This window comes from Plectropomus leopardus, chromosome 16, assembly GCF_026936395.1.
Source record: "Plectropomus leopardus strain MGB_pleo_1.0 chromosome 16, ASM2693639v1, whole genome shotgun sequence".
NCBI lineage: Eukaryota > Metazoa > Chordata > Actinopteri > Perciformes > Serranidae > Plectropomus > Plectropomus leopardus.
The window spans coordinates 7,649,580-7,676,385 of NC_142191.1; the positions used below are offsets into that span (position 1 = coordinate 7,649,580).

A 26,806-nucleotide genomic window follows, 5' to 3' on the forward strand; every position below is an offset into this window, starting at 1 on the left:
TCACTGGTGTTTAAGTCCAAGTCGAGTTGCAAGTCTTATTTTGGTTTTGGCAAACTGAGATTAAAATTACCAAATTTGTGACTCGGTTCTGACTTGAATCTTGGTCATATGACTCGAGCCCACACCTGTGCTTTACAATGAGCACTGGACACTTATGATCCTCCATAATTAAAAACCATTGCCTCTTTGCTTTAGTGCTGTTCAAAAGTGATTGGTTTTTACATTAAAAGTGAGTTTAAAAAATAATTTTTTTAGAATTTGAGTGCTAATCTGAGACAAAATTTGTTGCATAATTACTCAAAATACAATTTAACAGGTTGCGTCAGGTCAGCGATTATATATTTCTGGAGTTTAGGCCTTAATTAGCTGTCAGAAGGGTCTTTCCACTGCAACAAAGTATTACTCATTCTGGATCTTACATATGCTGTCATTATTGTCATTTGGTCCATGAGGTAACCGTAAGTAACATTTCTGAAAAACAGGTTTGGTATAACAACAGTCTCAGTGAGGTGACAGCTGAGGTAAACGTGAACAACTGCCACTAAGTTTTATGAAGTTATGAGGAAGTGAAAATGCACTTAAGGAAGAAGGTGTGGATGTTTATTTATGAAAACACAACGTAAACACATCACATCTTACACTACATCTTTCTTTTCTAAAGCTTTGTGTGAACATACAGGGTAACCACAAAGGCTGCACTCTTATGTAACTGTGGACAAAAGTAGGATTACTTTTCTGTACATTTATGTGCATTTTGTCTGAAGTGATTCATGAAAAGTTTGATTTGGGTGATAAATGAGTTTGAATAAGTGTGGCGCTGCCCCCTACTGGAGAGGGAGAGTAAAGCTCCTTAAAAGCATTTACCCTAAAAAGACACCATCTACAAGTTACAGCAAAAAATTTAGGAACAAAATTGATTTATGTTTTTTTAATCAAATTTATTTTTTTATCAAAAATACAGTGCGGGAATGTTTGTAAAATACAGACATTTGCATAATATAGTCAATTCAAATCTAAAGGTATAAATAAGTAAAAAATATTAAAGGTAATTTATAACTTCTAATACAAATCAGTGAGAAGATTTGTCTCTTAAGGTTTGAACAAGTAGTCTAAACATCAGTGCTATTTTTCACATATTATTCAAGTCACTACACAACAGAAAACAGCATGAATTCATCATGAAACTATTTCCTTTAAAACATGGCACAGCTTACATTTGTATTCAGTACGTTACATTCACATTCATACAAGTGAGAAAAGGAGAAAAATTTAAAGAAAAAATATAAAAAAAAGATTACTGCTTTCATCCACTGAAAACAATAACGTTTAAAGAAATATTGACCGTATACTGCATAGCCAGAAACATCGCTAATGTATGACTTTTGTGTTGTCAGCACTTTGAAAGTATCTCCTGACAGCTTTTGTAAACTTTCACCAAGCAGTTGAGCCTTGGCTTTGAGCTCTGAAAAATGACAAAAGGGCGTTTATTAGAAACATGTTACTCTAAATAAAACTGTGTACATTCAAAACCGTTATACAGGAGGTAACCAAAACTCAAAATACTGTCTTTGTTCGTTTCTGCAAACCACAAATACTTTTGTTCATCATTTTATGATTGAAACTTTACCCTGTGGTTAATGTGTGGTAAGTTAGCCCTGTGGGGCAAACAAAACTCCACCACTAACCCAAAAAAGGGTTTGTGTTTAGTTTATTTGCACATTCAGAGATGATGGGGAAAAAAACAGAGAAAAGGGGATATTAAACAGTTTACAGTGCAGGTGAGGCAGTAACCCACAACAGGCTTTTCTAAGGACCTCACCAAAAGAAAACAAAATACACAGATTTAAAAATACAGCACAACGCATGAAATAACAGCATAAGACACCTTTAAACACCCAAATCCAGTTTTTACCCAAAAACATGCAAACAAGACAATAAAGTCCCCAAAACTAAGAGGCAGCAAGACCAGCAGCTCTCACACAAGAGACCTCTGGTAATGACTGCTAACTTATTTTAAAACTTGATTTTAAATCATATTTTATCTTTGCATCTCTTGTCTACACTTACGCTATTTTTAATAGGGATTTAAAAAAAAAAACTTGTACTCATTTTACCTTCTTTTTAAAAATGCATCTCTTTATTCTATTATTGTAAATCTGCACGCTTTATTATGATTTTATATTGTATTGCTCTGTGATATTTTATTGTTCTGAACTGCCCTGTTGTATGAAATGTGCTACATAAATAAAACTGCTTTGCTTTGTGCTCTCTTCTGCTGCTGCCACAGCAGCTCTCAAAGAGCTCCCTCTCAGTACAGGTGCAGCTTATTAAGCAATGCACCTCGTCAGGCGACGCAGCACACATGGGCAGAGCTACCAGAGAGAAAAGACAACGGCACAGAAAGATACATGGCTCTAACAAGACACAAATCCCTGCTAGGAAACGGATTGTTTTGGTTAAAAAAAAACATGACGACTGCCTTTCTCTGCACTATCCTGGCAGCAAATGCAGCGATTTTTCAGTAAAAAATAACCGCTAAACAGCAAAAGGTTACAACAAAACACCCACGTTTTGTGCCTAAAAAGCTGCTGATAACACAGCAATGCCTCGCTAAAACACGACAGTGGTTTACAGAAACGTAAAAAGCCAACATTTTGTTGTGGCAACTGAGCTGACAAGAAACAAAACATCAAAAGTAACCTCACCTGAAACAATGGCACGACACTTGACACAGCGTTAGGATCTGAAGGGTCCTTCAACAGCACACAAAGGTAGTAGATGATCTGATGCTGAAATAAAAATATTAGATGTCAATGCGCTCCTCTCACAAACGCATAAAGTGACATAATCGTAGCACACAGAATAATGTGAATAATGTAAATTTGCACACAATTAATAGACACATAAATGTCCTTATTTACCATGTAAATAGCCTCATTGATGACAATATCCTTGATGTTGCTCATCTCGATGAACGTGGTGGTCTCGCGGCCTGAGGCGTAACTGGAGGTCACCTGTATGCCCAACGAGCCGATGACAAGCAGGGACTCGTGGTCGACCTTCACAAAGTGGATGTGAAGCATCATGCCGCCCAGAGTGACTAATATAGCACTGGACAGAACTGCGGTGTTCTGCAAGAGTTTAATGTGAATTATTATAAACCATTAAAAAAGAATAATACTCTGATCATTTAAATATATGGATAAAAAGGAGCATCACCAATATTTTTTCCACTACAAGAATCTTGGTCTAGTCTTAAGAAGTTAAGACAGGACCTCATCAACAGACACAGAAGTACATAAATAAATAAATGTAGTTGTACAAAGAGTAGAAGAAAATTTAAATGTTCACTTTAAAGTCCTGTTAAATTATTAGCTATAATAAATTAATTTTAAGCATCTATTAATAGCAATATTTGTACAAACATTTATTTATTCATTTTTTACTTATTAATTTATTTCAATATTCATTTCAGCATTAATTTATTCTTTTATCTTTTTATTATTCAAATGTGTATTTATTTATGCATTGATTTACATAGATTCAAGATTCAAATAAACTTTATTGTATATCATATAGTGACAGAAAATTGCCCTCGGTTAAGGGCTCAAACAACATGATAAAAAAGCATTCACACCCATGACACTCACATAAAATCACACAACAATATTGATATTTATTTTTGTATTTTTCTATTTAATTATTTATTTTACCCATTTATATATTTATTCAAACAATTATTCCTGTAATTATTTAGAAATTTAATATTTTTATTTACACATTTATTTATTTATTGAGGTCATGTTTTATCCTCCATAGCTAGAAACTAAAGTTATTAAACAACTGTAGAGGCGTAAAAGATACCAGTATGGCCTTGCGTAGAAATAGTGGTATAAAGTAGTAGTACTTTCCATCACTGTACAACAGCAATAAAGATAGAGTGATTGTTTAATTTACTTTGACTAAATGCTACATTTTTAGCCATTACAAAAAGGAAAATTATACATCTCGATACTAGAATAGAAGATGTTATAGTTTAGTTTAGTTTAGTTCAGTTTAGTTTAAGATAGGATAGGATAGGATAGGATAGGATAGGATAGGATAGGACAGGATATGATAAGATAAGATAAGATAAGATAAGATAAGATAATCCTTTGTTGATCCCCAGGGGGGAAATTCAAGCTTTGCAGCAGTACAGGGTAAAAGGTAAAGGTCAAATAGAATAACACATAACAGATAAAAGATCAATATATACTATACAAAAAATACAAATCGAATAAAAAGTAGAAGCACAAATAAAAACTACAGATACAAAATAAATATTAAAGTGCAAGAATTTGTATTGTCAGTGCAGTGACAGCATGTGGCCTCCGCTGCTGATGGCGGTGGGTTATTGACATTAGTTTTGTTTTAGTCAATATTTAGCGATATCTGCACAGTGAATATGGCAGGAATGACTGATGTAAGGCTCAGAAATGTGACTCATTGGTGCGAACTCACCTCTGTGATGAAAAACACAGCGTAGGCCAGCAGCCACACACAGCAGGTGTACACCACCACCTTACCGATGGACACTTTGGGGACGCTGACAGTGAACTCCCTGCACAGACTGGAGTGACTCTGACAGTCCAGGGATATGGTTTTGCCTCTGATGTCAGTGAAGGCCTCATCTTCCATCGTGAAGGCAACAAAAACAGGAGGAGTGGAGGAAAAAAGTACCGTGGACAACAGTTAGCTCAGCCAGCTAACACTGAGGACAGGCTAGCACTGAGCTAGCTGAGCTAACTGTAAGCAGACAAGGTCAGTCGCATAAAAAAACATAAAGTGGTGCTTTTTTAGATGGTAAATTGTGCATGCGTACATACAATGCCGAGTCTCTCTGGTTAAATATAAAAAATACAACAAATAACGGCAAAAATAGTGAATATTTACATGACGAGTTCAAATGAGTTGATGTCGAAATCAATTCGCACATTAGTTACACTCGTTATGTATAGCGGGTTCTCCCGGTTTGATGTTTACAGAGTAACTACAGATAAAATACCGGGTGGGCGGGCATTTCGCTCCGCATTTTCATAACCACTAGGGGCATTTTAATATTTGATACGGTCAATATTGAGTCAGTATGACGCAGCAATTTGTATTTAACACGATAAACACGGTGTGCCAGTATCAGCCGCTGTCTCCGCCCAACTGTTAAACTTCGGTGTACGCCGGGTTGCAAATAAAAGTGAACACTACAGCAGCTGGAAGGTGCAAAGCATTGTGGGCAACGGTTTGTAACTTGTCAATAAATTCAATTTCATTTGTTTTAGAGCCCATAAAGTTATTTTCAAACTACTTAAAAAATAAATGTAGGACTTTAAGTTAATATATGTGCTGTAAAATAGTGTAAAAACAGAAAAAAAACACTCGTCTTTCGTCGCAACTCGCAAATCCTACATTTCCCAGAATGCATTGTGCTTCCGTGACTTTTGAACCCTGGATAAAAACAAGCCGATCAGCTGATGTAAAAGCAACAACATCTACAGGGGTCTGACACAGAATAGCTCAGCCTGCTAACTTTCTCAACAACGTTAGCCTTATGTGGCAGTCGGCGGGATGCTGTTAGACGGTATACGTGTCCAGTTTTAGACCGTGTCGAGGCAGCGCTTCAGTTAGCCGTCGTCCGTCGGACCGGTAGCCTCTGCTGGGTCAGTGGACTGAAAACGAAGGTTGTTTGTATCCTCGCAAGTGTGTCTCTTTGTGTCGATGGCAGTGACAGATTGGCTGTTTATTGCTGAGTTTCAGCACGTATTGTTTGGACATTAGGAGGAGTATTTAAATAGCAACTCCGACAGCTGCAACGGTACCAAAACAAGACAACATATGCTAATGTTAGCTAGCAAACTGTTATGCCAAAACAAAGTAATTATTACTCTGAACAAGTGTGTTTGATTTCTGACAACACTACTCTTATTATTAGTTAGCAGTAATATATCTCATCTTAACATTTCAAAGCACTTTTCGCCAGTATTGCACAGAGGTGAGGGAAAATTCAAATAAAAGATACAGTATGGCATTGTGATATTTTGCGTGACAACATTGTTACGATAAACAGACGCCAGATATAGATTTTCTAATTATACAATTATTAACATTGCTATTGCCATTTAGTTCACTAGATACGTTTTGCTGCAATAAAAATGCTTCGAGTGAGGTAAACTCATTATTAGGACTTATTATTTGGAAATTTGTTAGACAGAAAACAGGTGTTGACAAGGTTTTCCTTAATTTGCAAAAAATATAATAAATTGCAACACATGCTACTGCAATACTCAGCATGTGCCAAGAAGCTTAAAATACAGTAATAATAACAACATTGTAATGTGACATAAATCTCGTTATAATAATGCATCGGGAGGCCTCTTGTGATTCCCACCCCTACAGCAAAAATCAATAGTATGGGGATTATTACATATTATTAGATTAAAACAGATGTTGAACATTTTTAACAATAATAATGTATTTTATGCCATAGGCGCCTTTTAGAACAACCAAAGTCACTTTACAGAGTGTAAGTACCAACAAGTTAAAAACATACAGAACAAGACACATGAATTGAGCAGATCCATTTGTTTTTCCTTAATTTGCAGTTGAACAAAAATAATAAAATAAGTAATAATAAATAATAATATATCACAATACACATTTTCCAAATACTCAGCATATTGCAACAAGCTTAGAATCACAATAATACTGTATCGTGGCCTAAGTACTGTGATAATGTCATATTGGGGGCCTCTTGTGATTTCCACAGTATTATTGCACGTGAGTGAATTGTCTTTTATGAGAATTTAGACAAACAAGGTGATATCACCTTTAGTCTTAAAACTTTGTCATAATTTTGTGTCTTCCACTGGCTTGCATTTGTGCTCCTAGTTACTCTCAGTATCCTCCCAACCCATCAGGTGAAAGATGAGCGGTCAAACTCCAGCTATAGATAAAGGAATGAACACAGTCCTGGGCTGCCAGGAGAGCTACGCCTGCGGGGGTTCAGATGAGGCTGCGTTTGAGTGTGATGAATGTGGCAGCCTGCAGTGTGCCCGCTGTGAACTGGAGCTCCATCGCCAGGAGCGGATGAGGAATCACGACCGGGTTCGGATTGCACCGGGCCACGTTCCTTTCTGTGACTCGTGCAAAGGTGACAGCAGCTGCTCTGTTAACGGCGGACGGCTCAGAGCGGTGGTGCGTTGCCAGGGTTGTAAGATCAACCTGTGTTTGGACTGCCAGAAACGTACCCACAGCGGAATCAACAAGAGGAAGCACCCGCTGACACCTTACCCCCCTGCCAAAGACCCCCAGGACAACAGCGAGAGTGCTGGGGAGTCACAGATGGACCTCCTGAAAGCAGAGCTGGAGAAGGTGTGCAGCTTCCTTTTGGTGGACGAGAGGGAGGAGATGCAGGTAAATACTTTAGAGAAGGGGTGTCCAAACTTTTTTGAATGGGGGCCAGATCAGATAATTAAAAAAAATAAATTGGGAGCCAGCTGCTTTTTGCTTTACAGCGGTTACTAAAAATAATTACGTGCAAATTAGACAAACACAACTGTCTTATCTTCCATTGGAAAAATATTCAACCTTTCACTGCTCCTGAAAGTGTCGGCCCTCGCTGTTCTTTTTGTTTTTTTGCTTGTTTATCAAATCTTTATGAAAACACATTAGTTCTGCTTTCATAGTTCCTACTTACAAACTGTATGATAGTCCAGCCATGAGTGAAAAAAGGAGTAATATCCAAATTGTTGCTCAAATAACCAATATTGTGGGCCTCATATATTATATTTTGGAAGACAAGCTGCAGGCAGTTTAAAATCTGGCCATGATTGGCCCCCAAACCAGACTTGGGATATGCCTGCTTTAGCGCATGTTAGCACTTCATTAACTCCTTATATGCACCATAGACAGCATTAAATACACAAGTCCAGTTAAAAAAATGTTGGGATGCTGAGTAAATGTAAATTAAAACAAAATGAAATATTTTCAAATCCTTCACTATCTCTATTTTAATTAAAAAAAATAGAATTTTATATTATAATATTCAATTTCATTTAATAGAATGTAAACAACATATTGGCTTAGAACACAAAGAACAAAACATATGGCAATAATAAACAGAAATGACACTTCAAAATAAAAGCTGTAGCTGAAATTTACTGTACTTCAAAATAAAGTGTGTTTTTTACAAACTCCACACGTTCATGAGTCACTTGAGGTCCATTTAAAATGGGCCGTGACCCATCAGTTATGAACCACTGCTTTATCCAGTCAAGTCACCTTTTAAAATGCTGTTATGACCGTGGGGCTGGTGTTGTGTGGATTCTCAGGTGAAGGATGAGGACGACTTTGTGAGCAGATTGGGCTGCAGGCCAGATGAGCTCCTCAAAGTGGTCTCCATCTTTGGAAACACCGGGGAGGGCAAGTCCCACACCCTGAACCACACGTTTTTCCTCGGTCGAGAAGTGTTTAAGACCTCTCCCACCCAAGAGTCCTGTACTGTGGGCGTCTGGGCGGCCATGGACCCCGTGCACCGGGTGGTAGTCATCGACACAGAGGGACTGCTTGGAGCTGGTAAGGGACAAACACTGAACTAACACTGCTGTTGAGTTTTTCAAATGTGTTTTTTTGGCGCTCTGAGCACCAGAAGCCCAGTGTCATCTTATTCCATTATATTAAAGAGAAGGCAGACATCTCTACGATATGCCTCGATATGCCTCGATATCTCCAACACTCTGCAACCACACTAAAAGAACCTAGAATCATAAATAGTTCTACAGGTAAGAGGAAAAATATGTATTTAAAAAAATGTGGTGAATTGTCCCTTTAATATCATGAAATAAATAAAGAGTTAAGCTGTTTAACCCAGTTAACATGCATTTATTAAGATTTCTGTGTTTTAACACTTCAGGAGCCAATCAGGGCCAGCGGACTCGGCTGCTGCTCAAAGTCCTGGCTATCTGTGATGTGGTCATCTACCGAACCCATGCCGACCGTCTCCATGACGATCTCTTCAAGTTCCTTGGTGACGCATCAGATGCCTACCTAAAGCATTTCACCAGGGAGCTGAAAGCAACGACCACCCGCTGTGGTCTGGATGTCCCGTTGTCCACTCTGGGTCCTGCTGTCATCATCTTCCATGAGACCGTCCACACCAAGCTGCTAGGATCAGGTACAAGACTTTTTTATTATTTGGATGTTACTTTGTTGGAGTTTCATGAACAAAACTCCGTCACTCTGACTCTTTGTTCTCCATCTCTAGACAAACCGTCTGAATCGGCCGAGCGTCTTCTCCAGGAGCGTTTCAGGAAGCTGGGTCTGTTTCCAGAAGCGTTCAGCTCCATTCAGTACCGTGGAACTCGAACCTACAACCCTCCCACGGACTTCAGTGGACTGCTGCGCAGCCTGGAGCAGCAGCTGGACAACAACACCACCCGCTCGCCACGCTCCGCCAGCGTCATCTACAAGGCTCTGCAGGTAGTGATGCTTGATTGTAAGAAGAAGTGTATATTATACACTAGTACAGAGAGCACTTTTGTGTGTATACACTGTCAGTGGGTTAATGTTAATATTTACATTGAACGTTACTCACTCTCCCTGTTCCTGTATCTCCTCACATCTCCTGCCTTCAGGCCCTGAGCGAGCGCTTCAGCGGGGAGATTTCGGATGAGCACATGACCAGTAACTCGTTCTTTCCTGATGAGTACTTTACCTGCTCCAGCCTCTGCCTCAGCTGTGGGTACGTGTCTCTCTGCTCCCTGCAGCCTTTGCAGATCCTTAACAAAAACACTACAAAGACACGAACAAACAAATATGACAGAAAAGGTGACATATATGGACGGATAGAGATATCGGTCTCTTTATTTTTATACAAACAAGGAATACAGAGAACATGTACAAGGTATTAAAACACAAAAAAAGTCAATACGTGTGAAACGTTGAATCATACAAGCTTAACAAAAGGTAGCTTAAAACGTTAATATTGAGCTTTGGACATGTGTAAATACACCAGAAGAATTATTATTGTAAATCTCATATTTTTTGCCCAAAAGAGTTCAAGGCGTGAAGTAGAAAGGGAGGTCACGCTAAATACTTTAAACTTTTCACCTGTTGAAGTTGTTTTATTCAGAAATATTTGCATTTTTAATACTGAATACATATTTTTTGTATGTTTTGGTTGAACTTAAGTTCTGTTCGCTGCTGCTACTGTTACTAGCTGGAATGGTCAGAATGCCCTGAGCATGTACTGAGCTTTGGTTAACGATAGGTGATTACAAATTTTGTTTGGCATCTTCTGTCATTAGCTGGTTGACGTGAACTTCCATGAATATTTACTGCATGAAATAGTTGTGTGTTCATGCACTGTTACTCGAATAATAAACAGCACTGGACAAGAAGTAGCCCAACAAAGACAGTAGGTCTGTCATTTTTAAGCCAAACCTGACCCAGCTCGAGTCGTGTATCCTCACTCTACAAACAGTCAAATATACAGCGCCCCAGGGATGATGTTTTTCTGTAGGCCAACCTGGAAGCTAACATCGCCCTGGTTTTCACATCAAAATATTTATGTGATTTTTCCAGCTTATTTTGGATTATTGTGGTAAACAGACGATTATAATACTTACAACCTTTTCTCAGCAAGATAATCTTCAGAAATGAACACCACTTTTAGGATTTTTGAAGTCTAAATGCAGTCGCCAAAAGTAAAAAGCTATCACTAGGCTAAAACAAACTACACTATGGCCGCGTCGCCACCATTGCGAGGCTGTAAAGTGGTGTTAGGTGTGTCTCATTTAACCACTTGTTAACAACCACTTTTTTAAGACACATTAAAGCTTCAAAGTTTGTGAGTGGGGTGTTTACTGACATATTTTATGTTGTAAAACAAAATGTTAAAGTCTCTACAGCTCGTGTTAACTACAGACCTTATTTAAAGCTTCTAACCAAAAATCCATTTAAAAAAAACCCATTGACTTAGAGATGCTGCTAAAATGCTAACAGATTTCCGGGTTTTAGGACTCATTACTCGGGTTCTCTATTCTGGCCTTTGTTTCTGAATTACTGTGCTCCCACTTCCAGGTCAGGCTGTAAGAGAAGCATGAATCACCTCAAAGAAGGACTCTCCCACGAAGCCAAACATCGCTGCCGCTACTCTGCACAATATGACAACCGCATCTACACCTGCAAGGCAAGTACAAGCCCAAAATGCTACACATGTATGCATCTATAAAGTGAAGGACGAGGTTCTGAGCGTCTATGCTGAACTTTTCAGGCCTGCTATGAAGGAGGGAAGGAGGTAATAGTGGTTCCCAAAACGACAGCCTCATCTGACTCACCGTGGTTTGGCTTGGCCATCTATGCTTGGTCTGGGTGAGTCCAGCTACCACATTTGGCAGATGATTGGAAATGGCTTCGTTTCAAACACAGTGTGATCAGCCCACTCGTTAAACTGGAACTATTTGCTGTTTTTCTGTTTTTGCAATGTTGGAACTGTTTTTTGTCTGTGCCCAGGTATGTTATTGAGTGCCCCAACTGTGCAGTGATCTACAGAAGCAGGCAGTACTGGTATGGAAACCAGGATCCAGTGGAAACAGTGGTCAGAACAGAGATCCAGCACATCTGGCCCGGGGTAAGGCCACAGTGGAACAGCCTAAATCAGATTCTGCCTAAACCAATTAAACAAAAACACAAGCCAAGAATTCAAAGGCTTTAAGTTGAATGAATGTTGTCACGTCCATTATAGGCTGCATTTGTGGTTTATTCTCACCAGTTGGTTGTATGTTGATGTTCAGGAATGCAAAATGTGGTTTATGACATTTTTTCATGTTAACATGATGATTTAAGCATACTTATTGAAAAATGGTGAGTATGGAGGTGAAAATGCTAATCATTAAACATACTTTATGTCAGCTAGCGAGACTATACACAACTAATTCTAAAGGGACAGTTCACCCCCAAATCAAAAATACATATATTTTTTTATCTTGTAGTACTATTACACAATTGGTGTGAGTTGCCAAGTTTTGCACAGGGTCATGAAATTCCTGAAAAAGTGATGAAATTATAAAGAACTGTTTTCCAGGCCTTGTAAAGGTTTGGAATTAATAGAATTAATAGAAAAGTTTTTAACATTCTTTTTTTGTCTCAATTTTAAAAAAAATATATTCATAAAAATCCCATAAAATGTCTAACATTATATGAAATATGTTACTTATATTCGGTTGCAATAGTAATTTTTAGACATGTCTGCAAAACATATGTTTAAAAAAAAAAATGTACACAGATGTTAAAAAATTATAATCCAAACCAGTGTAGTCTTTTGGCATATGCAGCTGGAATGTCTGAGCAAGTAAACTTAAAAAGTGCTAGCAATTTGCTTGTGTGTTTGATAATATATGGCTGTATAGCAATACATGCTAACCCATTTTAAACTACTTAAACTACTTAAATAAAAAGTCATAGAAATGGGATTATATATGGAAAAGTTATGAAAGTTCATTGGTAAAAATGTACAGGAACACTGGTTGAAGATATCGTCTGTAGAGATGTCTGCCTTCTCTTCGGTATAATGAAACTAGATGGCACTCTGCAAAAAAAAAAGACATTTGGAAAGCTCAACAGCAATGCCTCTCTGCAGAAATCATGACCTGGTTACTCAAAATAATCCACAGATGTTGTTGCGAACAGTTTCATTTGGAACTATTTTCTTTCTCTGAACTACACCCCCAACTGTATCACTGCACAGAAGGAAATGTGCATCTACTCACAGGCAAACTGTCCCTTTAAATTAAGTTTTTATAAATAAATAAAATAAATATAGCTACAGTATGATGTGTATGTACAACAGAAAATGTGTCCACTAATATATTCACCTTAGCTCTGTTCTTCTTCTCCTCTTCTTTTCAGTCTGACGGTTTTTTGAAAGACAACAACAACGCCGCCCAGAGGTTGCTGGATGGAGTCAAATACATTTCTCAGTCAGTGTCTGAACTCAGCGTCAAGCCCGCCAAAGCAGTCACCTCCTGGCTCACTGACCAGATCGCTCCCACCTACTGGAAACCCAACTCCCTTATCCTGGTACGTAGCTAAAACCAGACTAAAACGAGAAGAGACACAAACACTGAGACAGAAATTCTCAATTAAAACAAACAATTTGAAATGTAATCACGAGTGCGTGCAGCTTTGTACTCGAGCTGAACTTTTCTTCTAACACAATCCAAACCCAGATCTCCACTTTGAGATTTAATGGAAAGAGAAAATAAGGTCCGGTAGAGTTCACGCTGTCATTAGTTTCCATGAGGTTCAACTTGGTACACGGCTCGGTTTCTTTGCCTCTTTACTTTGTGTATTTGGCGTTTGTAACAGTTCAAGAGCAGTTTCTGCAGAATTAGCCGACTGCTTTACAATTTATTGCAGTAATGAAACTTGTTTAAATAAAGGTCTGATTTTGTAGAGGAAAATTAAGGGTTCCTGTCACCATGGAAAACCTAAAAAATGAACAGAGGAAAAAACATACAAAACAAAAAATAAAAGTAGCAAATAGAAGTATAATAAAAACATTTTCAGTCAATCTTCAGGGTGACAGCTGGTCATAGGTTCACGTGTGTTATCCGTACTGTGTTTGTGTCAGAAATGCCATAAATGTGGAGAAGAGTTTCAGCCCAATGACACCAAGCACCACTGTCGTGCCTGCGGAGAGGGCTTCTGTGACTCCTGCTCCTCAAAAACCCGGCCGGTCCCGGAGAGGGGCTGGGGTCTCGCACCTGTCCGAGTCTGCGATGCATGTTTCCACAACAGAGGAATCCCAACTGGTAAATCCCTCTTACTATCTGATATGTTACCGTTTAACTGTTGTGGATGTGATTCTTAACAGAGTGCTGGTGCCTTAATTCATGTGTGCATGTTTCCTTGTTGCAGAGTTGCTGGATGCAGCCTTGGAGGAGGAGGGAGGCACCCTGATAGCCAGGAAGGTCGGGGAGGCGGTTCAGAACACTTTAGGAGCTGTAGTCGGTGCCATCGACATACCTCTTGGTGAGCATCTGTCTACATAATCAAAACATTGTAGATTTGGGATGGGAAGATGTTAAATTTTATTGCAGATCTAATCAGAAGACGCAAATTTCTATTATTTGGATAGTCGTGAAAATCATGTCCAGCAGCACCCAAACAGGCTGCAGGGAACCAACAACAACTGTTACTCTAATTTTAACTCGTAGCTACATGCATGTTAGCAGTGTCCATGCAGCCAGGGAGTGACTGTGACAGAAAACAGCATCACTTTCTATAATAAAAATCACCACTAAATGCCACCAAAATCTTACGCACTGCTTCTTTTACAACTGCTGCTTTCCCTCCCCTGCTTCCAGGCTTGGTGAAGGACGCCGCTCGCCCTGCCTACTGGGTCCCAGACCAGGACATCCACTCCTGCAGCGAGTGCCAGAGGGAGTTCTCCCCACGCCTCTCCATCCACCACTGCCGCGCCTGTGGCCAGGGAGTGTGCGACGACTGCTCCCAGGAGCGCCGCGCCGTGCCCTCCCGCGGCTGGGACCACCCGGTGAGGGTGTGCAACGGCTGCAACCAGAAACCCGGGGAGCTCTAGCAGGACGAGGAGTCACACAGGGGGCGGTAAAGGACGCCGGCTTCTACAAAAACTGGAATTGACAACATTTTTGACATTTGGCTAAAAGGCTTTAGTTTCCTTTTTGTCTCTTTAGTGGCATTTCACGGCTGCCAAGAGACTGTCTGTGGCAGATTGGACTTTTTTTTTTTTTAACGCCATCCTCACTTCACGTCAGTCCCTTGATGCTATTTCACTTTAATATGCCTCAATTTTTACACTGTGAAGAACCAGTCAGAGTGAGACTTGAATATCAAGAGCGTAGATTTAAAACAACTTGAAAGCATTTTTTATGAAAGCGAGTATCGTACGTGCTTGCTCACAGTTGAGTTCAGATCAATATAAAAATTCCCATTTTGATCCTTTAAAATTTATCTCGCTGCACATGAACCCCTTTGACAATCCTTCCCCCCCTAGTGTGACACACTCATACTGTTAGCACCTTTTGTAGTCTGGGGCTTCATGTGTGAACCGTTTTAATAATAGAAGTCCTGACTGAGCATCTTAAACTGTCTCCAGGTAAGCACTTTTATTTTAAGATTGTTTCTGCAGGAGCCCTGGATGCAGCGTTCAGGGCTGGCTTTAGAGGAAAATCTGAAAAAAAAAAGATCCACTATGATTAATTTTGGTGGATGATTTACAGTGGTTTTCCTCTCCTTCAGCCCTGCGAGCTTTAGCTTCCCTGCCGCTCTTTGGCTTCAGGAGGATTAGAACAATCAGGAGCCGATGATGTACTGTAGCACCGAGATGCATTCCAACTTATATAATTACTTCTTACATAATCGATACTTTGTGGTTGTTTGTGCATTTGAATGGGCAGACGATAAAAGAACAGCCTTAAAGGGGAACTTGAGTATTTTCCAAGGTGCGCCCTATTTTCCTGTGTTTTTGTGTCTTAGTGACCAATGGGAAAAGCAATTTTGGAAACTGGTTTTGGAAACTGAAGGAGCGCTGCAGCTGCAGTGGCAAAACAGGCTGCAATGTAACCTCTCTGAGCAATTGTGCATCTCAGTTTTCATTCACTAATGTTTTGAGACACTCATAATAACCTTGTGAGCCTGTCAGTAGCAAAAACAAGCACTTTTAACGGACATAAATTTACAGTTGTGCATCTGCCCTGAGTGGTTACATTGCAGCCTGTTTCACTGCCGCCGGCTGCAGCGGTGTCTCTCAGTACTGGACCAATTTCAAAAATTGTTCCCATTAGTTACGTAGATACAAAAACATGAGAAAATATGGTCCAGGTTGAAAAATACAGGGGTTCCCCTTCAATAATGCTGTCCACACTGACTGTTTAAATTTTACATAGAATATACATATATGGGGAAAAAGTTTACTTTAATAGGGAAATTTTTAAATGGCCTCATTTTGTTTTTAAAATGTTTAAACTACTATCTGCTAACAAGACAAATCTGACCGCAGTGGGATGAAATGCAGCAGCTTTTATAGAGTGGCTGGCTCACAGTAGCAATAAGGAACAGAAAAGACTTGAAACCATCTTTGAGGCTGGAACCTCAAAACAGGAGATAACTAGAAGAGTAACGCGTTACTCTGTCAACTCAGGCTGTGTAGCTAGTTAGCTAGGAGCACCATGTTATTAACGTTTGAGACTGTACCTCACAATTATGTGACAAATATAACGCGATGACGCGGTCAGGAGTTCGACTGCAGTCTGTGAGATCTGACTGATTAACGTGTTTTTTTTTTCAGCGACTGACTGGGAGAGTTTGTTTGGTTAATATTGCAACAAGTAAACTGAAATAACACTTTGAACGTCCCTCTCAGAGAGACGTGCTCAATGAATATCACAAGGAACAAATCAGTACCTTTATGCTCATGTATGCTCGTACAGTATGTATTAAACTGCAGAAACTTGAGTCTGTGTTTCATTTAGAGGCAAAAACAAAGCAGCAGACCTCTGAGTCTTTTTAGAATATAATTGTCACTCAACAATATGAAAATGTGTTGATTTACAGTATAAACGCAGTGTAATTCTTTTCAAGTTCCAATCAGAGAAATCGTAAATTACATTAAAAATCAAAGGTCAATCATAAGTAAGAGCACTTATTTGTAAAGGTTAAAGAACTCTTAAAGGGACTCTTCACCCATAAAATGACCATTTCTATATCAGTTACTCGCCGCATTACCTTTTAATCGTGACGTTTTTCTTGCGTGCCTTCATGGTGAACGAAGAATCCAAAAAAGGCTAACCTCTTTATAGATTTAAGTAACTGACGGCCACATTTAAAACAGCAAAACTAAACTTAATGTTATCAAAAGGGGGTTTGACTACATGACTGACAGCTGTGTATGCTTACTGGTGTGCTTGCGATTGGTTGGAGGAGTGTTTATACACGCTGGCTCCAAATGATGTCCCAATGTGTGACGACAGCGGCTGTTTACGGGATATTTTGGCTTTATTTTTGGGCAGTGGGAGGAAGTGCCCATCTTTACATACAGTTACTGCTTCAAATGTACTTGCTTTTAATTTCCCTTTTTCTGGAGGGTCACTTAAATGCACCGCCTGCCGTGACATCTCAGGATCCTCATTAAAGGCAGCTGTATGAAATTAGTCAATAGGGAAGACACCAGAGAGGAAACAGCCCACAAGCGGCTGGTTTTTTGGTCTAATCTCAGTTTTATTGTTTGATAAATCTGTGATTTACCTGTTTTTTAAAAGGCATGTCTCATTTTGGAGGAATGTTTCTCTGGAGTTTTGATTCTGTTTAAACGCTTCAAACTGAAAAATCTGTATCAAACAACAACTATCCGAACATCCTACAATCAATACACACCTGAAGAACACAGGAGCATCAAAAATGGTGGGTAACAAAATGCAGCGAGTTGATCACATCCTATTATGTCTGTGTGCGGCTATTCTAAGCTTTTTATTTAGAGGTTGCAGTAGTGCTAGTTTGAACTCTGTGGAGCTCATACATACACAAACATACTCAAGCTGCACTACTTATAGGCAGAAGTGCTTGACATTGTGATATTCTTTGCATAAATGCATGTGTTTGGGAAGAAGTGAGCATGTGACTGGATAAATGAGACTTGGATTATGCTGCACGAATTGTTTGAGGTTCTAAACGGCTGTTTTGATATGGTTTTGCTGTTGTTAAACATTGCTTCCTATTACGTTAATTCATTAAGAATGCTAGCCTTTTTTGGATTCTTCGTTCACTGTGGGGTTATGCAAAAATAAAGATAAGCCTTCCGATGGTTATGGAAAACCCAGGAAAATCAAAAAATGTCATTTTCCAGGCCTGGGAGAGTTATGGGATTAGTAAAAAAATCACTGAAAGTTTTGGAAAAGTCATGGAAATTTGTTGTGTGAAATTATTACAATAATCGTCTGTGATGAACCTTCCATGTAATGTAACATAGTGGTACATTTTAGGGATGCACGGTAACATTGGCACGTCACCTGCATAGGCAGATATATGCTTTAATATGAAATATGTGAATTGGCCAACATGCTGATTTCTGCCGATATATTTTTGTTTTTATTTGACAAAGTGGACAGTAGAAAACATCAGCCCTCAGTATTTTTCTTATTTTGCACATTGAATGCACATTACATGTACTGAAAGGCATAGCGTTTTTGTCTCCATCTGCTGGTGGGCCGTCACAATAAGAGAATGCACAGTATGATGTTAATTCCACTACAGAAGAGACTTTATGATCACTAATATTGGGAGGGGAAAAAGTGAATATATCGATATCAGTTATCAGCCAAATGGGTGGTGATATATATCGGCATATCGGATATCGGCAAAAAAATCTAATATTGTGCATCCCTTTCACATTTATTTATGGCTGTCAGCATAACTTAGCTCTAACGTGCCGATGTGCTGTCATGTAAGTTTCTTCATTGTCTCCCCACTCTCCATCTCTCCCTTCATGAATGCCAGCTACCTGGAATTACGTTTGAATAGAATTTGAATCTGATATGTTGTGATTTTTTTAAAAATTGATTCCTTGGAAATGTGTGGGAACCCTGAAAGATTTCTTCATAAATTCAACGAAACGCTGAGTAATTGATAAATGATCACTGTGCGGGGGAAGTATTCCTTCAACTGTAGTAACTGTGTGCACTCATGTATGCGGCACTTCTGTCTTCCTTTTGGCACAAACAAGTAGGTCAAAAATAACATTCCCCTGAGACTTAAACGCACTCTTCTGAGTTCATTTCTCCGAAAGTTCAGCACAGCCTCGTACAAATAAACTGCATACCGGCCAACCCCTTCAATTATGAAATACTTCATTAATACATTTGGCAGAATTTTTTTTTTTAATGATTTGTGAGATAAGGCATTCTCAGTCTTCTCCTAAATTAAAGCTGGCCGGCTGCTCTCCTCCGTCCTGGTAGTCAGTGTTGTACGGGAAATAGTAGAGGTCGTGTTTGACGGCCATGAGCAGGCCGGGGAGCCCCCTGCAGCCGCCCAGCTTAGAGGAGAAGACCACGCTCGGGATCAAGTCGTTTGCGGCCGCGTGGGGTGACGGGATGGTCCTCAGCAGGTGGCCGTCTTTTAGGCTCCATATCCTGGTGTAGCAATCCTGACCGACTGGGGAAAGACGAGAGGAGAAAATGCAAAATGAGTGTTTTGTTTTTCTAGTCAGGGTGGGAAAACGTATTGAGAAAAACATTAGACAACCGAAGTCGGCTTTTGAGCTCTCAAATCATCTCTAAAATAACTTGTTTGGCCATAGTGTGTTTTTTTTTATGAACTGGCTCAGTCTGAAAGCTCGTGTTGATGTACACTGAGGCTACGATCAGACTGCAGGCAAATCAGATTTGTTTCTCAAATCAGATCTGGAAGACTGTCTGCAGTGTTATTTGCAAGTAATCAGACGGATGTGTGTCCAACATTATTAACCTATCTGCATGGGTTGCCATGGTAACGACATCAGTAACTATGTGGCGACGCTGGTGACGCGGCTTCCCAACACAGAAGCATGAGAGGTTCATCATTTGGATCAAATTTGGAAAGACTTGTGGGAAAAATCATGTGGGTTGTTTTTTTGCTGTCCAGACTTCCTAAAGTCAATCTGGATTCAGTCTGGATATGCCAAAAAATGATTTGAGCTGACAGTCTAAACTAGTATGTCGGAGCATAGAAGATACAACCTTGATGTCTCATTGATTTAATTTATATCAGTTCAAGTTTTAAAAACCAAATAGCTCCACAGTGTGTTGACACAGTGTGTGCTCTCTCTGTCTTACCTGCCAGCAGAAGCCCCTCAGGCTCATTTACGTGAATGGGAAGGTAGGCGTGCTCATTAAAGTGCCCTTTGTACTCCTGTACTGGCTTCGTCACTCGCACATCCCATAGTTTAATCTGCAAAACCAAAAAAGAAGAAAATGCAAAAAGTTACAGCAATAGGAAAATCCATGTGGGTTAATATTTTTTATGATATCTTTTATTTCTTATCTTGTTTTTCTAACTTGGGTCTTAAACCTTATCATAGGACCAAAATGTAAGCCCTTACTACACAGAGATCCCACAATACTGCCGAGATAAAAAACCCTTCCTTACGCTGACTTTGTTTTTACAAAGGACCAAACAAAGTTGACGACATGCGTTTTCCCCCTCCAAAACCTCAACCAAACTCCATCCCAAAACAGCGTTTTCACTAGTATGTCAACGTTTCGGAAGGAAAACAGGCATAAGCCTCTAGTGTGACAAAGACATTGAATCAGTCAGCGCTGTCTAAACAATAACAACTAAATAAAATCAATCAATAAAAATAGCTTCCTGAGGTTTTACAAAGTAAAAGTTCCTCCCATGCTGACACTTTCTTTGCATGTTTTAATTAATTTATCAGTGATCATTAAAATAAAACGCAGATACAGATCTGCCCCAATAATCAACCAGTCCGATAATCTGTTGACCCCTAATAACAACTACAGAAAATGCCTATAACTATAATTTATCACCGCTGTTTTACGGTGGCTGATCTTATTCTTTGCACTGAGGGTAAGGAGTTCCTGACCTCATTGTCTCCCCAATTTTCAGACATTTTTGACTGCTTTTCTTCTTCAAGTTAGCTGCCACTGCTGCTGATCTGATTTTTAAATCTCCCAGCGCAGCGTGTTGTAAAAATGTCACACCTGTCCCGGTGTAAAAGGAGCTCTAACGTAACATACCAGCAATTCAGAACTCAGTGTTTGCAGGGACCCACTGTTCATGTAAAAATCTCATTTTCAAGCTGACCTGGCCCAGCATGTCAGCAGCGAGCAGGTAGTTCTCATCCTGCAGGACGCGTACGGAGGTGATGGCTGACTCTTGATGGAAGCGGCTGGTCTTCCAGCTCTGATCCCTGCGTCCGCGCTGACGCAGGTCGATGCTGAAGATCTCTCCTGATCGGCAACCGTTAAACAGCACAGGGACCTCAGAGAAAAAAAAAGAGGACATATTTTAGTTTCTTGGCATTTTTTCTTTCATTAATTGTTCTTTGTCACACTTAAAAAGAAACCCATGCATGTTATAACTGAACTCAAACATACTTTAATCGCTTAAATGTAACAGATGACTCACTCTGAGGGCAAACTGCTGAGCCAAAACATCGCTGCCGGAGCTGTACGTCTGCGTTCGCCCCGTCTCTGCATCTTTAACTATCACCCTACGGGACAGACCTGCCAACACATGCATGAACACAATTACTCCTCTAAATCGTTTTTTTATAGTGTGCCATTATTTTAATTGTCGAAAAAATAAAAATAAACAGCTACCAGGTTACTCTTTATTCCAAAGTAATCATGTGTTGCTGCAGCCTTTTCTCTGCCCAAACAAACCGAGTATGATTTAAGAGACTGTTTAACACCCGAAACTAAGCCAACAAACTCACGGCTCTACAGAAGCCAGTTATTATCTGAGATTAAATATCATAATTGATCATAAATTGCACGATAAATAATGTTGGCTGGACAGACCAGTGCTGAAGGTTTTGTCAAACTGGGGGTTGAGGCACCAAGCACAGGACCAGGCTGAGGAGATCTTAAAGCTGCACAGCATGCCCGGCTGCTCTGAGGAGAGAGAGAGGGACGCAGGACAAATGTTAAAACAGGGAGGTAAACAAACAGTGCAGGTGAGAAATCTAACTTATTTTAAAATTACTATCAGTCTCCAGACAGGTGAGTAAATTAGAAACTTTGATTTTGAAGCCAAGTGACTGATAAATAACTAAAAAATGGTGATAATGCATTATTCTGACTGCTTTATGTCAAAATCTATTAAATGTGAATGTTAAATGGTGTCAGAAACCTGCAAATATCGGTACAACCTGGGTTGGAGTTGCTGAAGAGGGAAGCAGGAAGTAAGCTGACACAGCCGGGGGTGTCCGCAGCTCCGACCAGACACAGCCTGACAGTCAGCTCAGTCAAGGGAAATACAGGCAGCGTAAAAACAGCACTTGAGTTTTAAGACAAGCAGACTAAGAGTTTTACTAAAGTTAAAGGATACAAGACGTGAGAGTCTGGGTAGTTGACAGAGGCCCAGCAGATGGAATTCACCTGAAACAACATTAAGCCAAAAACTTTGCTGGATTATTTTAATATCTAAAGTAAAAAAAAAAAAAATGTAATCTACACAATCAGTTGCTCCTCCTGTGAAACAGTCTCACCTTGCGGTTGGTGAAGTAGAGGTTGTCGCACATTTCCACAGACAGAGAGCCCCGGCTGCTGCTGCTGAAGTTCATGATGCCGTACTTGCAGCCTCCGTGTGACACGTCATTGACTGTGAAGACTCGCTCACATGCAGAGTCCCCCTGAGAGAGACGAGGGAGAAGAGGGAGCACTGAGTTTAAATAATGTCCACATTAAGAGAGAAACAAGGAAAAATTATTCCTAGGATTTTTCCATCTCTAAAGCCTAGTCCACATTTTCAGTTTTTTTTTGCTTCCTTCGTTCTCAAAAGTACAAACCACACAAGCACAGTTTAAAAAACAAAATGTCCAAATGAAAACACAAAACAGAATTGAGGCGCTGTCAAGAGCATGCCAAACCAACAAGTGGCGATATAACAGTAACCCTAAAAACACGTGAAGAAGATGATGTTGGCCATTTAGACGTGTGTAGTGTACATTTATGTGTAAATATGTAAAAAGTCCTGTCAGCAAGGTTAGAGTTGGCACTATTTCAGTCAAGTACGCCACTGCATGAAATGTTAGCTCATTTCTGATGCCTCAAAAAGAGGATAAAGGCTCATAGTAACATTACAAGCCAAAAACTGTCTGCCCCCGTCTACACCTCAACTTTGAAAAAAGGAGTTTCTGAAAATCTTCATCCTGGATGGAGTTTTGCAACAGTCCGTTTTCAGTTATCTAAAATTAAGTTTGCATGTGGCCAAAAGGCCAAAACTTATAGAAAAAGCTATGTTTTCAAATATACCCGCAAACATGTAGACAAATCCTCAATTAAAACGTGTTCATACAGTACTTCTATCACGACTGAATTATTGTATTTGCACGGGCGTGTTTTGTGTGTTCTCACCACTATGAGTCTGAAGTTGTCGGTGTTGGGGTTGCTGCTGTTGTCCGTGCTCTGGATCTCTATTTTGTGGCGTCTCATTCCACTGACCTTCACCTCATGGACCAGCCTGGAGACACACAATTATCACGTTAACACGGACTTAAACCGCCTGCCCAAAATCCACATACTCAGAGTCATTAATTCACCTCCTCTCTGCTGTCTGAATATGTATCTGTGTATTTATGCACATACAGAAATGTTCGGCAAAATAATGCATACTTATGTAATTCGTCCATACTGTTAAAACTGTCAGGCTGCACGATATTTTGACTTTCTTTTAGCATACTTTCTTTTAGCATACTTTTTTTCTTCAAACCCATGTCAAAAACGATTAACATCATTATTAGTGGCTCGGCAGCACTCCAAAAAAAACTCACTCTACACATACAGAACCGATTATCATTAAAGTTAGCCTGTGTTTTGCTGGGGTTGTTTTCTGTAATGTATTACAGCTGTGAGCATTGCAATATGAACACGATACATGAAGAGAAGCTCTGTATGCATGTGTGCACACAGCAGTGTGATACAGTACCTGCAATAGGAGTTTTCGGGTAACAGGCCAAGGTGTCTTTTCTGCAGCAGCAGCGAACTGTTCAGTCCTTTTCTTGGTGCTTTCTAGTAAAAAAAAAGATAAATACATGATTAATATTAGCAAACAAGCATTAAACCCCAGCATCTGGTGAGAAAAAGTAAAACTGGAGCTTCAAGCATAACAAATTACAACAGACTCACTTTTCTAGGTTTTTCATCTTCTGCGAGCATCTTGTTTCTCTCTTTCTCTCTTTCTTTCTCCCGTATCTGCTCTCTGGTCAGCGGGTTACAGTTGTTGTGTCCGGGCAACAGGCGGAAGTAACGATTTTTCTCCGGGTCAAAGTAGAAACCAGGCAGCTCTGGTGACAGAACAGAATGGCAAAATTAAGCAAATTAGTGTATTGCTAGGACTTTGTGTTGCAGTGTTTTCTGTTTTCTAAATGTGAGCAGCAACTGTTATGATATTAGTTACTTTTTGGTGTTAATAGCCCTTCCAAATGAATTGAAACAACATAAGTTATTGTAATAGGACATACAAGTAACATATTATAATGTGTGAGCTATTTTTTCTCTCTCTGTAACATTGCTGTTATGGCAATTTAACTAGCTTAGTTATTGTAAAAATAAAACCTGATTTGTAGGTTAGTAACACGAGATTTTGTTGTTATGTATAGCCAGTGTTTGGGGAGTAACTAGTTACATGTATTTACATTAATAATAAAATATATCATATAATAGAAAATGTGCAAAATTACGATTTCATAAAAAGAGGGGGAAATAGAAGAGGGAATTTTAATAAATCTGAAAATAAATGGGCCTATATTAAAAAAATATGCAAGCCTAAAAATAAATACGTTTTAAATAAAATGCAGAAATAATTTCAAATGTAATTATGCAAGTGTTTCCAGTAAAAATAAGTGCTAAAGTAATTTAAACACACCTGGGTTCATAATAAAACCATAAAGTGATAAATGCTATAAAAACAATGGGTTTGGGTCGGATTTAGACGGGAAACACACACATCGATGGGAAAACAATCCTCGATACAACACCGGCCAAGAAAGCAGCATAAAGAATTTACATAAAAGACAAAACAGACTAAAAACACAACAGCAGAAGGAGAAAGTGTGTGGTACTGACCTGGTGCAGCACTGCTGCTCTTAGAGGAGGAAGAGGAAGATGATGAGGAGGATGAGGGTGTGGAAGAGGTGGACTGGTTTTCATATCTCCTCTGCGGTGCTCTGTATGATGGCCCTGCATCATTATATCCAAACCTGTGAACACAGCATCGCTTTTACTAACAGTAAAAACACTACTGGTACTGGGGCACTATCAACAAAGACACATTTAAGCCCATTGTGAAATTGGATAACAAGAAATTGGCTGAACCCAGAGGCATCAGTTACGGAAAGAATGACCCATAGAAAAAGATATCGGGGTGATGTCTTTGACTCAAGTATTAGTACTATAAAATAGCATATTGTTTTGGAGAGGTGGTTGATCAATTAGTGTGTGTTTGCTGTATGTGCATGAGTGTGTGCCTGTGGATGGAGGCAGGTATAGGTGGGTGTGTGCTAAATTTATGGAAAGGTCTATAATACACAAATATATCAGAACAAACTTTCAGGCCCAAACCTTTTTTTTTATGAAGTTTGTACTAGGGGTCGATATTTGGTATTTTGCCAATTATCTGATATTTTATTTTAATGATTACCCATAAAATGAATTATGAATAAGTGTGTGTATTACACTCAACCGTCACCAGGAGAGGCAGTTTGCAATTCATGCAAAGAAAGTGTCAGCATGAAAGGAACTTTTACTTTAGGAGCAATTTCTGTTAATTTTTTATTTAAATTTTCACTGAACTTTATAAAAAATGTTGCATGGAACTTGCTGCATATGATGCTGAAAGTTAAAGTTTTGATTTAACATTTGCTAAAAGCATTTAAACAAAGTTTTGTGTTTGAGTTTCCAAATTCAAAATTTCAACATAAATATTTCATTTTGCAATGCATATCAGTACAAATATTGCTTATCTGACTCATTAAGTACAAATAATCTGTATCAGTATCAGTCGTGAAAAAAGGATCAGGGAACTGGAGTGCTGAAACTTTCTGGGATTTTATTTAGGTGAGGTTTGGTTTATGTTTTTTTTCCTGTTTTTCTGAAAGACATACTCAGTTCATCAATTAATGTGCAGCAGCAAAAGTATGATTCTGTACAAAATATGCATTTTTATAATATGCACAAATCTGTGTGCAGGCATTTTGCAGGTTTATTGTTTTATTTCTCATTTTGTTATCCTGATACAGATATCTTTATGTCTCTTAAAAATCGCTACATAAACAATATGAAAAACTCAAGACACGCTTTAATTAAAACTAAATTTAACGTCAGTATTTCCTTGAACATACCACTGGTCCTCCTGTGTTGACCTGTGCCGGTTGCCTCTGTACCAACCGTGGCGCTGACCACCACCTCGTCGCCGGTAGGGTCTCTGTCCTTCTCTCCAGTTCCACTTCTTCATCCCGGCTGTTTGCTTCTGAAAGTAAGAATCCTCTCACCACGCTGTCGTTTATTAACTTCTGTGTTTACGAGTCTTAAAAGCTACTAGAAGCAGCATGTTTACTTGTTAGCAAAGTTAGCAAATTGTAGCCGTTAGCATTCGTGAGCTAACGTTAGCACACCTTTCTCGACACTTTTATACAAACGCCGGACATCAAACATGAATTGACGTTAAGAAATGATTTTAAAATGTCAATAAACACGCTTCCAGTTGAAGGTAAACAACTTTATTTTCTTATGAAATGGATGTAACGTTACAGTTTTAATACCTCATGAGCTAACGGCTAAGTGCTGTACAGTCAGACGCTGCCATGTTGTCCCGCCTTCAGAAGCTATTGATTGGCTGATCTCTAACAATAGCGCATGACGTCGAAGCTGTTCATTGGCTGTTTTCTTTGCAAGCTACGCACCAGAATAATAATGAATGAATTTGTTTTATTTCATGTGATTGACGGGTGATTGAAGATTAAAAATACAAAAACACTTAAATTCAAAAAGTTTTATATTCCCCCCTATTAATTCAAATC

General features: G+C 39.2%; 4 protein-coding genes across 8 annotated transcripts in view; 2 read left to right on the forward strand and 2 right to left on the reverse strand.

Moving 5' to 3' along the window:
- Window positions 1-917: 917 nt before the first annotated feature.
- Window positions 918-4,677, reverse strand: pigh (phosphatidylinositol glycan anchor biosynthesis, class H). Its single transcript, XM_042503693.2, has 4 exons — window positions 4,501-4,677; window positions 2,922-3,131; window positions 2,706-2,789; window positions 918-1,462 (listed from the first exon to the last, which is right to left on the reverse strand). The coding sequence occupies exons 1-4, from the start codon at window positions 4,675-4,677 to the stop codon at window positions 1,391-1,393; spliced, it is 543 nt and encodes a 180-aa protein (XP_042359627.1). The 3' UTR covers window positions 918-1,390.
- Window positions 4,663-16,527, forward strand: zfyve1 (zinc finger, FYVE domain containing 1). Of its 4 annotated transcripts, none has more exons than XM_042503691.2 (13): window positions 4,663-4,800; window positions 6,951-7,446; window positions 8,364-8,607; window positions 8,945-9,205; window positions 9,296-9,510; window positions 9,666-9,772; window positions 11,113-11,221; window positions 11,306-11,403; window positions 11,545-11,662; window positions 12,940-13,110; window positions 13,664-13,844; window positions 13,951-14,064; window positions 14,400-16,527. In XM_042503691.2, the coding sequence occupies exons 2-13, from the start codon at window positions 6,958-6,960 to the stop codon at window positions 14,630-14,632; spliced, it is 2,340 nt and encodes a 779-aa protein (XP_042359625.2). In that variant the 5' UTR covers window positions 4,663-4,800; window positions 6,951-6,957; the 3' UTR covers window positions 14,633-16,527. The 4 variants fall into 4 exon arrangements, with proteins under 4 accessions (XP_042359625.2, XP_087945444.1, XP_042359626.2 ...); XM_088089318.1 differs by lacking the exon at window positions 4,663-4,800 and adding an exon at window positions 5,491-5,717; XM_042503692.2 differs by lacking the exon at window positions 4,663-4,800 and adding an exon at window positions 5,491-5,714.
- A 45-nt stretch (window positions 16,528-16,572) lies between these two features.
- wdr21 (WD repeat domain 21) lies at window positions 16,573-26,654 on the reverse strand. Of its 2 annotated transcripts, XM_088089319.1 has the most exons (14): window positions 26,549-26,654; window positions 26,129-26,256; window positions 24,855-24,988; window positions 23,916-24,073; window positions 23,716-23,798; window positions 23,145-23,250; window positions 22,277-22,420; window positions 22,117-22,166; window positions 21,938-22,017; window positions 21,588-21,680; window positions 21,193-21,290; window positions 20,869-21,045; window positions 19,878-19,992; window positions 16,573-19,218 (listed from the first exon to the last, which is right to left on the reverse strand). In XM_088089319.1, exons 2-14 carry the CDS (start codon window positions 26,239-26,241, stop codon window positions 18,971-18,973), a joined length of 1,599 nt encoding a protein of 532 aa, XP_087945445.1. In that variant the 5' UTR covers window positions 26,242-26,256; window positions 26,549-26,654; the 3' UTR covers window positions 16,573-18,970. The 2 variants fall into 2 exon arrangements, with proteins under 2 accessions (XP_087945445.1, XP_042359628.2); XM_042503694.2 differs by having other exon boundaries at window positions 26,129-26,619.
- dpf3 (double PHD fingers 3) overlaps window positions 26,139-26,806 on the forward strand; it is a 37,228-nt gene continuing 36,560 nt past the window's right edge. The window contains exon 1 of the mRNA XM_042503697.2: window positions 26,139-26,262. The gene's annotated coding sequence lies outside the window, so the exon portion shown is untranslated. The remainder of the gene's footprint in view (window positions 26,263-26,806) is intronic.

Excerpts from the sequence above, each read along its gene's own strand:
- pigh (XM_042503693.2), bottom strand. The coding sequence starts at position 4,677 with ATGGAAGATGAGGCCTTCACTGACATCAGAGGCAAAACCATATCCCTG. Across the intron at positions 3,132-4,500 it reads CTGTGTTTTTCATCACAGAG|AACACCGCAGTTCTGTCCAG; the intron begins GTGAGTTCGCAC and ends AAACTCTTGCAG. Across the intron at positions 1,463-2,705 it reads GTGTCGTGCCATTGTTTCAG|AGCTCAAAGCCAAGGCTCAA; the intron begins GTGAGGTTACTT and ends GTCATTTTTCAG.
- wdr21 (XM_088089319.1), bottom strand. The coding sequence starts at position 26,241 with ATGAAGAAGTGGAACTGGAGAGAAGGACAGAGACCCTACCGGCGACGA. Across the intron at positions 23,251-23,715 it reads CCCGAAAACTCCTATTGCAG|GCTGGTCCATGAGGTGAAGG; the intron begins GTACTGTATCAC and ends GTGTGTCTCCAG. Across the intron at positions 19,993-20,868 it reads CTGCTGACATGCTGGGCCAG|ATTAAACTATGGGATGTGCG; the intron begins GTCAGCTTGAAA and ends TTGGTTTTGCAG.
- zfyve1 (XM_042503691.2), top strand. The coding sequence starts at position 6,958 with ATGAGCGGTCAAACTCCAGCTATAGATAAAGGAATGAACACAGTCCTG. Across the intron at positions 9,511-9,665 it reads TCATCTACAAGGCTCTGCAG|GCCCTGAGCGAGCGCTTCAG; the intron begins GTAGTGATGCTT and ends TCCTGCCTTCAG. Across the intron at positions 11,222-11,305 it reads ACCGCATCTACACCTGCAAG|GCCTGCTATGAAGGAGGGAA; the intron begins GCAAGTACAAGC and ends TGAACTTTTCAG.